At 34.8% G+C, this 13,271-nt stretch overlaps 3 protein-coding genes and 1 long non-coding RNA gene across 4 annotated transcripts; 2 read left to right on the top strand and 2 right to left on the bottom strand.

Annotated features, from left to right (window-relative positions):
• Positions 1-85: 85 nt before the first annotated feature.
• On the top strand, positions 86-806 carry LOC142224715 (uncharacterized). The gene is made up of 2 exons (XR_012719191.1): positions 86-535; positions 603-806. It is a non-coding gene; the product is annotated as an uncharacterized LOC142224715 (long non-coding RNA).
• Positions 807-8,463: 7,657 nt separating this feature from the next.
• Positions 8,464-11,612, top strand: GatA (glutamyl-tRNA(Gln) amidotransferase subunit A, mitochondrial). The gene is made up of 4 exons (XM_075294516.1): positions 8,464-8,605; positions 8,661-8,908; positions 8,967-9,209; positions 10,543-11,612. Exons 1-4 carry the CDS (start codon positions 8,573-8,575, stop codon positions 11,543-11,545), a joined length of 1,527 nt encoding a protein of 508 aa, XP_075150631.1. The 5' UTR covers positions 8,464-8,572; the 3' UTR covers positions 11,546-11,612.
• Positions 9,449-10,248, bottom strand: NP15.6 (NADH dehydrogenase [ubiquinone] 1 beta subcomplex subunit NP15.6). The gene is made up of 2 exons (XM_075294527.1): positions 10,106-10,248; positions 9,449-10,032 (listed from the first exon to the last, which is right to left on the bottom strand). The coding sequence occupies exon 2, from the start codon at positions 10,017-10,019 to the stop codon at positions 9,588-9,590; it is 432 nt and encodes a 143-aa protein (XP_075150642.1). The 5' UTR covers positions 10,020-10,032; positions 10,106-10,248; the 3' UTR covers positions 9,449-9,587.
• On the bottom strand, positions 11,530-12,293 carry LOC142224735 (uncharacterized). Its single transcript, XM_075294522.1, has 2 exons — positions 12,155-12,293; positions 11,530-12,099 (listed from the first exon to the last, which is right to left on the bottom strand). Exons 1-2 carry the CDS (start codon positions 12,218-12,220, stop codon positions 11,632-11,634), a joined length of 534 nt encoding a protein of 177 aa, XP_075150637.1. The 5' UTR covers positions 12,221-12,293; the 3' UTR covers positions 11,530-11,631.
• Positions 12,294-13,271: the final 978 nt, after the last annotated feature.

Raw genomic sequence — 13,271 nt, forward strand, 5'->3', positions numbered from 1 at the left:
AACGAACTAACAAATAAGAGAGAATATTAACTGAAATGAAAACAACAACGATTTCATGGACGGCAGAGCGACACAAACCAACACATAGAAATAGCACCCAACTGTCAGTAAATTAGTAAAAAAAAAAATGTATAAACGTAAGCAACCCTGTTTTGGAGCGTTTTTTGCTAGCCAAATAACGTATCTGCATTGATATAGTTCGCGCACCCGATATAGGTCTGTTCGAGTACTTCTCCGATTACATGCAATTAGAACTTGTTTCAACAATGAGCACCCTGCCAGCATTTCAAAGTTCCATTTCATCCTCATCGCTACCACAGACTCGTAAATTTCACCACGACCATCGCGAACTGTGATGGGGGAAGCATATCAAAAAGTACAAAATGTACATGAAAGTATTTTGCCATGACTACTGTTAGAAGAGCCATTTTATTTTTTGTGAAACGCCAAGAGCAACCAGCTTGTTATATTTTATTTAAATAAAAACGAAAATAAAGTTCTGAAAACATAGATATTACGCTTAAAATTGTGAAAGGTATATGGTGAACAATTTTCGACTTTCCAAATAGAATAAAGTGATCGTTTTTCAAATATTTTTCCAGGCACGCTGTCTCCATCGAAAATAAACAAACTGGCTGATAGACGCTGCAATATGTAACTTGCTACTTAAAACTCAACATCATTCCTTTATTAATGCAAAAAAAAAAAAAAATTATGTTAAATGTGATGAGATAAACTTATATTTATAAGAAATTATAAATGTTTAATCAAATCAATAAACATCTACACAATCTTGTTTTACTTGACCACAATGATTCTTCTACAATTACCTTAAAATTCACTTTTTCTGATAGTTTGCAGGGGTTCTTATTGGCGTCCTTCGAAATTGATCTAAATAGGCACCTAATAATTACACTGATGAGAAACTTTTTCGTAGTAACAACTTCTCAATAGTGACGGAGCTTTTCCGACGAGTTTTTGATGTCGTATATGATTGTTTTCGACGTAGTGGGGATTCTGAGAAGCGCCCCCAAATTCAAAAAATGTTGGCAGGGCATAGTTTCATGGTTACTTTAAATACAAATATCCCTGCCAGCATTTCAAAGTTCCATTTCAACCTCATCGTTACCACAGACTCGTAAATGTCACTTCAACCATCATGAAAAGGTACATCAAAAAGTACATGCAAGTAATTTGCCATCCCTACTGTTAAAAAAGCCATTTTTTTTGTGAAACGCCAAGCGCAACCAGCTTGTTATATTTTAATTAAATAAAAACGAAAATAAAGTTCTGAAAACATAGATTATACGCTTAAAATTGTGAAAGGTATATTGATGAACAATTTGGTGATTTTCCAAATGGAATAAAGTGATTGTTTTTCAGATATTTTACAGACACGCTGCCTCCATGGAATAAAAACACTGGTTGATAGACGCAGCAACATGTAAAGGCCGGTACTCTGTTTGTTGGTGCGAAAAAAGTTCCACTCAATCATTGTTTCGCGTTGAAAAATGATAGTGTTGACAATATATTTTAATGGGAAAAAACAGCCATTTTGGGACTTTTTTGCGTTTATTTCGTCGAAATGTATTGACAACATCGCAGACTGTCACGAAATGATTACATATACATACGCAACTAGTGGCTCGATTTACACACACACGCATACAAAATAAATAATTTGAAAAAGAAGAAGCAGGCGAAGTTATTTTACAAATATCTTTGGAATTAAAAAACTAATTTTACAGTGCTGCATTTTATTTTTTGGAACATAGCAATTAATTCTTGTGATTCCATTTATTGCTACCTCGATACTATACATGTTGGTTGAAGTGCTAATGCTTGTTTTGGAACATCAATTGCTGTGCCTCCTTTTGTTTAAATTATGTTGTGTGTTTATTATCCCGATGCCCAGTACAATTGAAACGATTGTAAAATATAATTCACCAAATAATGCTTTTATTTTGTTAACATTTGTGTTTAAATTTCATGTTATATATGTACATTATTTATATTCTACCATATAGTAGGGAGCGGCTAGATATTGTTGCTAGTTTATTATGGAAATACAACTCCATGTTATACTTTGTTTTATCAATCATCAGATTACATTTTTAAATAATAATCAGATCCACTTTTGTGTTATAAATTCACAAAAATCAGTTTAATAAATAAATTATTTCTTAATTCACATTGCAAATGGCGCCATGTTATGAAAATACTGACTACGCGAGTTACGTCAGTTTTTCAACTCGAAAAAAAACAAAGTACCACAAATGGAAAAAATTTCGCTAGTTTTTCGCATGTTTTGGTTTTGTATGGAGTTTCAACGCGAAAACCGAACAGAGTACCGGCCTTAACTCGCTACTTGTAACTCAACATCATCATTAATGCCAAAAATTATGTTAAATGTAATGTGATAGTGGTATAAATGTTATATTTTTAAGAATTTGTAAATGTTTAATCAAATTAATAAATATCTAAACAAACGTGTTTTACTCGACCACAATGATTCTTTTACAACTATCTTAAAATGCACTTTTTCTGATTGTTTGGAGGGTCCCTTATTGGCGTCGTTCTAAATTGATCTATAAAGGCACCTAATAATTGCACTCATGCGAAACATTTTTGTAGTAACTTGGCGTGGTACAACTTCTCAATAGTGACGGCGCTTTTCCGACGAGTTTTTGATGTCGTATATGATTGTTTTCGACGTAGTGGGGATTCTCAAAAGAGTCCCCAAATTCAAAAAATGTTGGCAGGGATGGTACTAATAGAATTTAAGCTGAGTACTATGTTCAGTTTTCAAGCTGAAACCCAGCTTGTTTTCACGGTTACTTTTTTTAATTAATTAATATAGAAATATAAAATTATTTGCAATCAATTCCTTGGATCTTTTCCTTCCATTATTTGGTAAAGGCCGGTACTCTGTTCGGTTTTCGCGTTGAAACTCCATACAAAACCAAAAAATGCGAAAAATTTGCGAAATTTTTTCCATTTGTGATACTTTGTTTTTTCGTGTTGAAAAACTGACGTTTATAGCACGGCGCCATTTGCAATGTGAATTAAGAAATAATTTATTTATTAGAAACTATTTCTGCGGGTTTATAAATCAAACACGGACCATATTCTTGTTCAGAAACTATACAAAGGATCAAAGGAATAGCAGATCAATTGCCCAAGGAAAAATAAAATGTTATTTTGTAAAAACAAGCAACAACCACCAACTTAATCCAATATCGCTCCCTGTAAAATAGCGCTCCAAGCTACCTAAAAAAACGCCGCTTTCTATGTGCGAAATAATGGTTTCCATAAAAATTTTTCGCAAGAATGAACATAGTACCGGCCTTAAGACTTGATCAAAATATAATCGTCTTCATACATATTTTTGTACTTTTAGTTTAGTGTTTTGGTGAAAAACACGAACATAGTACTCACCTTTAAGGTGGGTATTAAGTTCGAGTTTAGCCGCTAAAGGCCGGTACTCTGTTCGGTTTTCGCGTTGAATCTCCATACAAAACCAAAAAATTTGCGAAATTTTTTCCATTTGTGATACTTTGTTTTTCGTGTTGAAAAACTGACGTTTATAGCACGGCGCCATTTGCAATGTGAATTAAGAAATAATTTATTTATTAAAAACTATTTGTGCGGGTTTATAAATCAAACACGGACCATATTTTTGTTCCGAAACTATACAAAGGATCAAAGGAATAGCAGATCAATTGCCCAAGGAAAAATAAAATGTTATTTTGTAAAAACAAGCAACAACCACCAACTTAATCCAATATCGCTCCCTGTAAAATAGCGCTCAAAGCTTTCGCATTTTTTGGTTTTGTATGGAGTTTCAACGCGAAAACCGAACAGAGTACCGGCCTTTAGCGGCTAAAGTCGAACTTAATACTTACCTTAAAGGTGGGTATTAAGTTCGAGTTTAGCCGCTAAAAACTTTAGCGGATAAACGCGAACTTAGTACTCACCTTAAAGTTATTGTAAGAAACACAATTGTTACAAATTACGGTGAGCGACGACTGGTTATTAATGCCAACTCCAAGTCGAAAAAAGTCGTTTACTTCGGAAAAGGCCGTCACTATTGAGAATTTTTATAATATATAGAAAAGATTACATTCCTTGAGTATTTGTAATAAGCATATGGGTAAATTCAAAGCAGTCCAAGCTGCTGATAATATTGCCTTGTCAATTGAAGAAATTATTTCTACAGCTGAGTACTATGTTCAGTTTTTAAGCTGAAAAACAGCTTGTTTTCACGGTTACTCTTTTAAATTAGTTAAATTATAAATATAAAATGGTTCACAATCAATTCCTTAAATCTTTTCCGTTCATTATTTCACAAGACTTCATAAATATATAATCTTCTTCATATAGATTTTTGTACTTTTAATTTAGTGTTTTGGTGAAAAATACGAACATAGTACTCACCTTCATTCATTCCAATGTATTTACTTTTTTATACCCACCACCATAGTGAAGGGGGTATAATAAGGTTGTCATTCCGTTTGTAATTCCGTCTGCTGAAGAGTTTTCTAATACCACCCAACATACATAAAACACAATATTCCTATTTATCACATAAAACAAATTTTCACATGTCCATGTTCTTCAAAGCCTTTGTTTATTCCTTTTTTGCTATAAAAACTATTTCAATATTTTGACATATTTATTTGAAAAGGGTATGTTATTAGGGGTATATTCCAAATTAGGTGGGTTCACATTCTAAAATTGACGTGTTTTTGAGAAAAACTTGTGTTTTGGACATGATTTTTATATGGCGAAAACGACTCGTTTTGAAATGCTTATAAAGGGAAAACATTTCAAACCCCAAAACATGCTTGGTGAGAACGCCGTATTACCTAATTCTAATGTCGGCGTTGATCCCGCTCTAAGTTTCCTTTTCAAGAGGCAGTCAACCTCGAAATGCCGGCTACAAATTTTGGAATATGAATTGACGCTTTTAATGTCCAATCTAGCATTCCAACCCCATTTCTCCAAGCTGCTTTCCGGGATGGACAACAGCCGTATAGCCAAGGAATTTCGGTCTGGACAGTTGTTTATAAGACAGTCCATGTTCACTTTCCACTTTAAGGCCGGTATGCACCTCTAGCGAAATTTTCGGTAGCAAAAATATATTTAAGTCTACAACAAAAAAACAGGGCTGTGTACACAAATTTTAAACCAGCTAATCGCTTTTAAAAATTTTTAATATATGTTCCAAATATTCCTCAAATAAATTGTTTATTATTTACAGACCTTTTAAAACTTTTACGCACACAATGATTGTAATAAATTAAATGTTTGCTGCCAAAATATGCTTTTGACAACCCTGTTATTTTCATTAGAGGTGCGTACCAGCTTACAAAATTGAACGCTACCGAAAATTTCGTTAGCATAAATAGCAATGCATTTCTTATGGGAATGAAATTTCGCTAGAGGTGCATACCGGCCTTTAATCGAAAAATTGAAAAACTTTCGCGGCCTCTTCAAGTTTAACGCCTTGACACTTGTGACTTATGTTTCTTTCGAAAAGTTCGCGCTTTTTTAAATACCTGCGAACATCTAACGAAAAAATCAAAACGAAATGTCAGAAAATTAATTTTTGGAACTGACACATTTTTTTTTTTTGAAGAGAATAGTGGATCATCTATGTATTATAAAGTCTATAGGTGAGTACTATGTTCGGGGTTTTCACCAAAACACTAAATTAAAAGTACAAATATATTTGTGAAGACGTTTATATTTTGCCCAAATCTTACCAAATAATGGATGGAAAAGATCCAAGGAATTGATTGCAAATAATTTTATATTTCTAAATTAATTAATTAAAAAAGTAACCGTGAAAACAAGCTGGTTTTCAGCTTGAAAACTGAACATAGTACTCTGCTTATGGTTGCGCTCGGTGTTTCACAAAATAGGTCTGTTCGCGTACTTTTCCAGTAAAAAAATATCCAGTAAAAACTAGCAAGAGAGTGAGTGTGTATTTTACTCTCTTTACTTAGAATTGCTGACAAGTACGCGAAAGGCATTCAGTAACTATTTGCACATTCCAAATTTCAGCTACTGAAACATTAAAAACGAATCCTATTTTTATACCCACCACCATAGAATGGTGACGGGGGTATAATAAGTTTGTCATTCCGTTTGTAACACATCGAAATATCGATTTCCGACTATATAAAGTATATATATTCTTGATCAGCGAGAAATTCTAAGACGATATAACGATGTCCGTCTGTCTGTCTGTCTGTCTGTCTGTCTGTTGTAATCACGCTACAGTCTTCAATAATGAAGCAATCGTGCTGAAATTTTGAACAAACTCGTCTTTTGTCTGCAGGCAGGTCAAGTTCGAAGATGGGCTATATGGGTCCAGGTTTTGATATAGTCCCCATATAAACAGACCTCCCGATTTGGGGTCTTGGGCTTATAGAAATCGTAGTTTTTATCCAATTTGCCTGAAATTTGAAATCTAGAGGTATTTTATGACCATAAAGAGGTGTGCCAAAAATGATGAGTATCGGTCCATATTTTGGTATAGCCCCCATATAGACCGATCTCCCGATTTTACTTCTTGGGCTTATAGAAACCGCAGTTTTTATTCAATTTAACTGAAATTGGAAATCTAGAGGTATTGTAGGACCACAAATACGTGTGCCAAAAATTGTGAGTATCGGTCCATGTTTTGGTATGGTCCCCATATAAAACGACCTCCCGATTTGGGGTCTTGGGCTGATAGAAACCGTAGTTTTTATCCAATTTGTCTGAAATTGGAAATCTAGAGGTATTTTAGGACAATAAAGAGGTGTGTCGAAAATGATGAGTATCGGTCCATATTTTGGTATAGCCCCCATATAGACCGATTTCCCGATTTTACTTCTTGGGCTTCTAGAATCCGAAGTTTTTATCCTATTTGCCTGAAATTGGAAATCTAGAGGTATTTTCGGATCATAAAGAGGTGTGCCGAAAACGATGAGTATCGGTCCATATTTTGGTATAGCCCCCATAAGAACGATCTCCCGATTTAACTCCTTAGGTTTCTAGTAACCGTAGTTTTTATCTGATTTGCCTGAAATTGTAAATATTCTGGTATTTTAGGCTCACAAAAACGTGTATCGGATTATGTTTTTATCGGTCCATTTGAGGGTGTAGAAGGCGCACTGATCATGAAAATTGCTTGAAACTCGATGTAAAATTTCCAGATTTTACTTCTACAGATTTAAGATTTCAAATCAAGACGTTATTTTATAATTTTCTTGCACACTTACAAGAGATGTTAATGATTCCTCTAAAGCTCAAACAAAAAAGGTTCTTATAAATCCAGAATCTGATATAGTCCTCATAGGTGAAATCTTTAAATTTATCTTCGGGAAGTGTCCTCAAGTCCTCAAGCCCTCCTGAAATTTGAAAGGAAACCCTAATATTTGGTTCATGGTGGTGGGTATTTAAGATTCGGCCCGGCCGAACTTAGTGCTGTATGTACTTGTTTAACTTCCAATTGTAGTTGCGGAACATGTACATTGTACTGGTACTTTGCTTGTTATCAACTACTAACATGCAACGTATGCTATGGTTTGCAAGATTTTACTGGGGAAAATATCTCTAGCAAAAACTTGCAACTTTTCTATCCCATAACTGTCAACTGTGGTCTCTATCCGGCTCTCTTTTGCTGGCGTTTTGGTCTAAACGAACGACTTCCAGTACAAAATTGTGATAATTATCAAAAATTATCGAGTTCTCGAACGGAGCTAATATAAAATGGCTCTTGTAACAATAATGATGGCAAAATACTTGCATGCGAATAGTGATGGCAAAATACTATCACAGTTGGCGATTGTTGCAGTGTCACTTACGAGTCTGTGGTAGGATGAAATGGAACTTTGAAATGCTGGCAGGGAATAAGCATATGGGTTAATTCAAAGCAGTCCAAGCTGCTGATAATATTGCCTTGTCAATTGAAGAAATTATTTCTATAAAACTACTTAAAATCGCTCTCTCGATTTTCGAATAATTTTGCACAATTTTGTAAAAAAATCTTAAAACGGCAACATTGCCAATTAGTGTAAGACGGTCTAATATGCAACAAAGTGCGACATCTTCCCAATAAACACAAGCATTGGAGAAATGCTTACATTCAATACGCTTTCAAACATTTTTTCAAGGAATTAGATTAGAATTCAATTTGAGAAATTGTTGAGAAAATCGCGTTCTCAACAAAAAACAGACATTACCCCCAACAGTAGAATTCAACACGTTAGCAACAATTTCTCAATATATTAGCAACAACTTTTCAAACTAAATTTCATTTTAATGCTTCAAACCTATTGTAAAATTTGTTGAAAGCAAACAATTTGCAAGGCCATTGAATTAATGTTGAATATGGGATTCACTATCAAATTGATATGGCGTTACCTATGAAAAATGCTCATCCTTGTGTTTGTTGGGTTGTTATAAACACAGTTTGTTTATCATTTTCCAACACTAAAAATGGCACCGGGAAATGTAAACATGAAACAGCTGTAATCACATTGTGTTTTAAATTGCCATATTCGACATATTAAACGATATGAGAAGGCATCTTCAGCAAAATATAAAACAGGTAAGCCTATTTCTAACATAAATGACTTTGTTTATTGATATCTAATGATTTATAGTTGACCTATAGCTATGCAAATGGCTACTATTCCCCGCGCCACATCACTGATTGCGCCCTAGACGATGCTGTGAAGTTGAAAGATTTGAATGCTTTTATAAAATTAACTCCAGAATTAGCATTGCATCAGGCTAAAGAATCGGCACATAGATACCACGAGCAGCGGACGAAGGGACCTTTGGATGGAATAACTATAGCAATTAAGGATAATTTCTGCACTAAAGGCATAACTACGACATGCGCTTCCAAGTAAATATTAGGATCTTAGTGTTCTACACTGTTTATGACTCTTATTCCCGCTTTATAGAATGCTAGAAAACTTTGTTCCACCCTACAATGCTACAGTATACGAACGTTTGGCTAGAGCAGGAGCCATTCTGATAGGAAAAACTAATATGGACCAGTTTGCTATGGGGTCTGGAACTGTAGATTCAATATTTGGGCCGGCTAAAAATGTGTGGAGCGAAGATTTTCAAGAAGATAATTGGCGTATAGCTGGGGGCAGTTCTGGAGGTTCAGCACTAGCGGTAGCAAGTGGCATTTGTTATGGGTGAGTGGAAACAATTATCTTGGATCACGTAAATCAATAGAGAACTATTATTTTTTTCGAATCGATGAACACATTGCCCTAAAACAGTGCCAGTGTTACCAATTCATTTCAATATTGGCTATTGAGCAAAATGTAAACACAACCTCAAATCCAAATTTACCTTTTCTCCTATACATTTCTTTCAAAAGAAATTGTATAATCTTCTTCAATACCTCACCAAACAACACCAAACTACTCACTTATTTCGATTCTATTTTATTACAAATCCTCTGTCGTGGATGATTGAATTTTCTATTTATTCATTACATAACGACGTTTATCAATTATTCTTAAGAGTAGTTTATAATTTTTGATGTTTAAAGAAAAGCACAACAAACTTTAGATGATAATTTCGGTATCGCCCAATTCTTCATCAGAAGGCAGAACTATTGTGGCGGGGTCAACATAGTTGGGACTGACCAAATCTACACCTGCTTTCTCGCGTCGTCTCAGCTCCAAAAATGCCTCACGTTGGGCCCAATCACGCATTTGTGTATCAGGCAAATATGCCCAGAAGAATGTTCCCCAAGCCAAACACAATGTGACGGCGAAGAAGAATGAGCCTTTTGTGGAGTTGCGATCGTTGGCTTCGTCTTTGTAATCGAAACCATAGCTCACCCAATTTTTGGGATTAGGATTTGCAAAATCTTCTTTAGTTACGGGGCCAGCGACAGCAGCTGTTTCATCTTTTTTGGGTGAAGTTTTTATGCCTCGTACAGCTAAAGTGCGTTGTATGGCAGCACGATTGACAAATCGCAGAAGAGCCGACATTTTGGTTGTTATCCTAAATGTAATTGGAAACAAAAAAAGTTACAAATTTGTCAAAATTACGAAAAATTCTTATATGAAAAACACACTTCAAGCTGTTAACAGCGCTGCTACAGAAACCAGACAACTGACATCTAATGTCAAAATATTGTTAAGATTGGTAACATGGGTAAAGAATTGCCAACCCTTGCTGTAGTTATGGGAAATAGTGAAAACGTAACGGCGACAATTCATAGGAGTGTTATACGAGTTAAAAAATTTGTAAAAGCTGTAACAAATAATGTTCGTTTTTGAACAGGCTGTAAAATAGATTATTTAAAATAGACCAATTTAAGCTAAATGAACATGGTTTGTTATGTATGCTGTAAAATAAAGTTATTTTGTACTTTTCGAGCATGATGGTAGAAACCGTTATACAGCATGTATGAAGCGTTCACTCAGAGTGGTTAAGAAAAATGTTTTACTTTTTTCTGCAATTTGATGTAGTAATAGCGGTTTAATTTTAACATTTTTTCTTCCCATGCAGATCAATAGGATCCGACACAGGTGGCTCTACTCGAAATCCTGCATCATACTGCGGCGTTGTGGGTTTTAAACCTACGTATGGGCTTGTATCTCGTCACGGCCTAATACCTTTGGTAAATTCAATGGATGTGCCTGGAATTTTCACACGAAGTGTAGATGATTGCACTGAAATTTTAAATGCTATAGCAGGGCCGGATTCTCTCGACTCAACTATGTTCCGACAAGCTTTTAGTTCTATTCAACTACCAGAGCCAGATCAAATAGATCTAAGGGCAATACGAGTTGGTGTACCCAAAGAATACTATTGCGAAGGCCTTACTTCGGAGGTATTGGAAACTTGGACAAAAATAGCAGATATTTTGGAGGACGCAGGCGCCGATGTAGTGCAAGTTTCATTACCACACACAGCAAGTAGCATATTCGTTTACTCTATATTGAATCAGTGTGAAGTAGCCAGCAATATGGCCAGATATGATGGAATAGAATACGGATTTCGAGCTGATACTGATCGAAGCACTGAGGAACTGTATGCCAAAACTAGGGCGGCAGGCTTCAATAACGTTGTCAAAAATCGTATTCTATCGGGAAATTACTTTTTGTTACGAGAGAATTATGACAAGTACTTTGAAAAGGCATTGAGAGTAAGAAAATTAATTGCAGATGACTTCAAAAACGTTTTCGTCAAGGACAATAATAAAGAACGTGTCGATATTCTGCTAACACCTACAACATTGACAGATGCTCCCTTATACAAAGATTTTGTATCCGTGTCGAATAGGGACCAGTGTGCTGTACAAGATTACTGTACACAGCCGGCAAATATGGCTGGAATTCCAGCAATTTCTCTACCAATACGGCTATCAGAACAAGGCCTTCCCATAGGTCTCCAATTGATGAGTAATATGTTTCAAGAAAAGACACTGCTAACAGTGGCCAAATGGATAGAGTCTCAAGTGGATTTTGATTGTTTTAGTAATGAACAACTGTATAAAATAAGAAAATAATTTATTTGTTAAAAATGCCATAACTGTTAAGGATTGTTTTGTCACTAAAGTAAACTAAAAAAACTAATTTATGCCTTACTGTTTTTTTATTTCGGAATGTGCTGCTTTATAAGACCAACAACCAACCGAAAAGTAACATTACAAGACAAAACCCAAACTGGAACAGAGACAGCATTAGCTACTCCGGTTGGGAAACTAAGCAATCCCTGCAACGGTTGTAAATTGATTTCTTCACTGAATGTCAGTACGGGGTTATAGCGATTTTTAATTGATAGCCAAGCCAATGTCAAGTACAAAATAGTTTTGAAGACGTAGCCGGCCGCAACCTCTGTCGAGTAGGACATTAGCTGTCCTTTTCTAAGTTCATTCTGTATTTTGCGCTGAGCCTCCATTACTTTATCTTCAGCCCTCATAAGCTTAATTTGCCTCACATAATGGTCTTGTTCGGGACCATTCAGAACAGCGTCCCTATCAGCCTTTGCTTTTTTCAGCTCGTCTTGCAATGCTTGGGTTGTGACATTTGTACGGCCTTTGAAAAGGGATGAGATTCGCAGCTAGAATGGAAAGTATTGGTTACCGATATAAATGAATTCTCCAAAAATTACTCACAAGTTTGACAATGTCGGAGGAAATTGTAAGAAGAAAACAGATTATTATGATAGCTAGAAATAACATTGTGTGCACAGATCAATGAATTATTGAAATAGCAAAAGAAAATTAATGACAGTGGAATAGCGTTGCCAATCGGAAAATTCAGAAGTTCATGAAGAATTAAAAGGGCGTTCACACACAATATAAATTTGTCCGATGATAGAAGTCATCAAAATTTCTATAAAAATTTTGTACATTTTGTTTATATATTTTATTAAACATTGAAGGTGAATCTATGTTGTTTTGTTATTTTTCCACCAAGACACAAAATTAAAAGTGCAAAAATATATATATGAAGACTATTACATTTTTATCAAGTCTTGAGATGCTTTTCCGACGTATTTTGGATATCCTACCCAACTGTTTTCGACGTGGTGGGGATTCTCAGAAGCGCCGACAAATTCAAAAAATGTTGGCAGGGTTTGTATTTCTACATAAATTGATAAAAAAAAAATAACCGTGAAAATAAGCTGCTTGGAAATTTAACATAGTATGCACCTCTAGCGAAATTTTCGGTAGCAAAAATTTATTTAAGTCTGCAACAAAAAAACAGGGCTGTGTACACAAATTTTAAACCAGCTAATCGCTTTTAAAAATTGTTAATATATATTCCAAATATTCCTCAAATAAATTGTTTATTATTTACAGACCTTTTAAAACTTTTACGCACACAATGATTGTAATAAATTAAATGTTTGCTGCCAAAATATGCTTTTGACAACCCTGTTATTTTCATTAGAGGTGCGTACCAGCTTACGAAATTGAACGCTACCGAAAATTTCGTTAGCATAAATAGCAATGCATTTCTTATGGGAATGAAATTTTTCGCTTGAGGTGCATACCGGCCTTTAACAGGAATATGTTTCTTTTTCCTTTATATTTTTGATTATTTTGAAATAAAGGCCGGTATGCACCTTTAGCGAAATTTTCGGTAGCAAAAATTTATTTAAGTCTACAACAAAAAAACAGGGCTGTGTACACAAATTTTAAACCAGCTAATCGCTTTTAAAAATTTTTAATATATGTTCCAAATATTCCTCAAATAAATTGTTTATTATTTACAGACCTTTTAAAA

This window comes from Haematobia irritans, chromosome 1, assembly GCF_050003625.1.
Source record: "Haematobia irritans isolate KBUSLIRL chromosome 1, ASM5000362v1, whole genome shotgun sequence".
NCBI lineage: Eukaryota > Metazoa > Arthropoda > Insecta > Diptera > Muscidae > Haematobia > Haematobia irritans.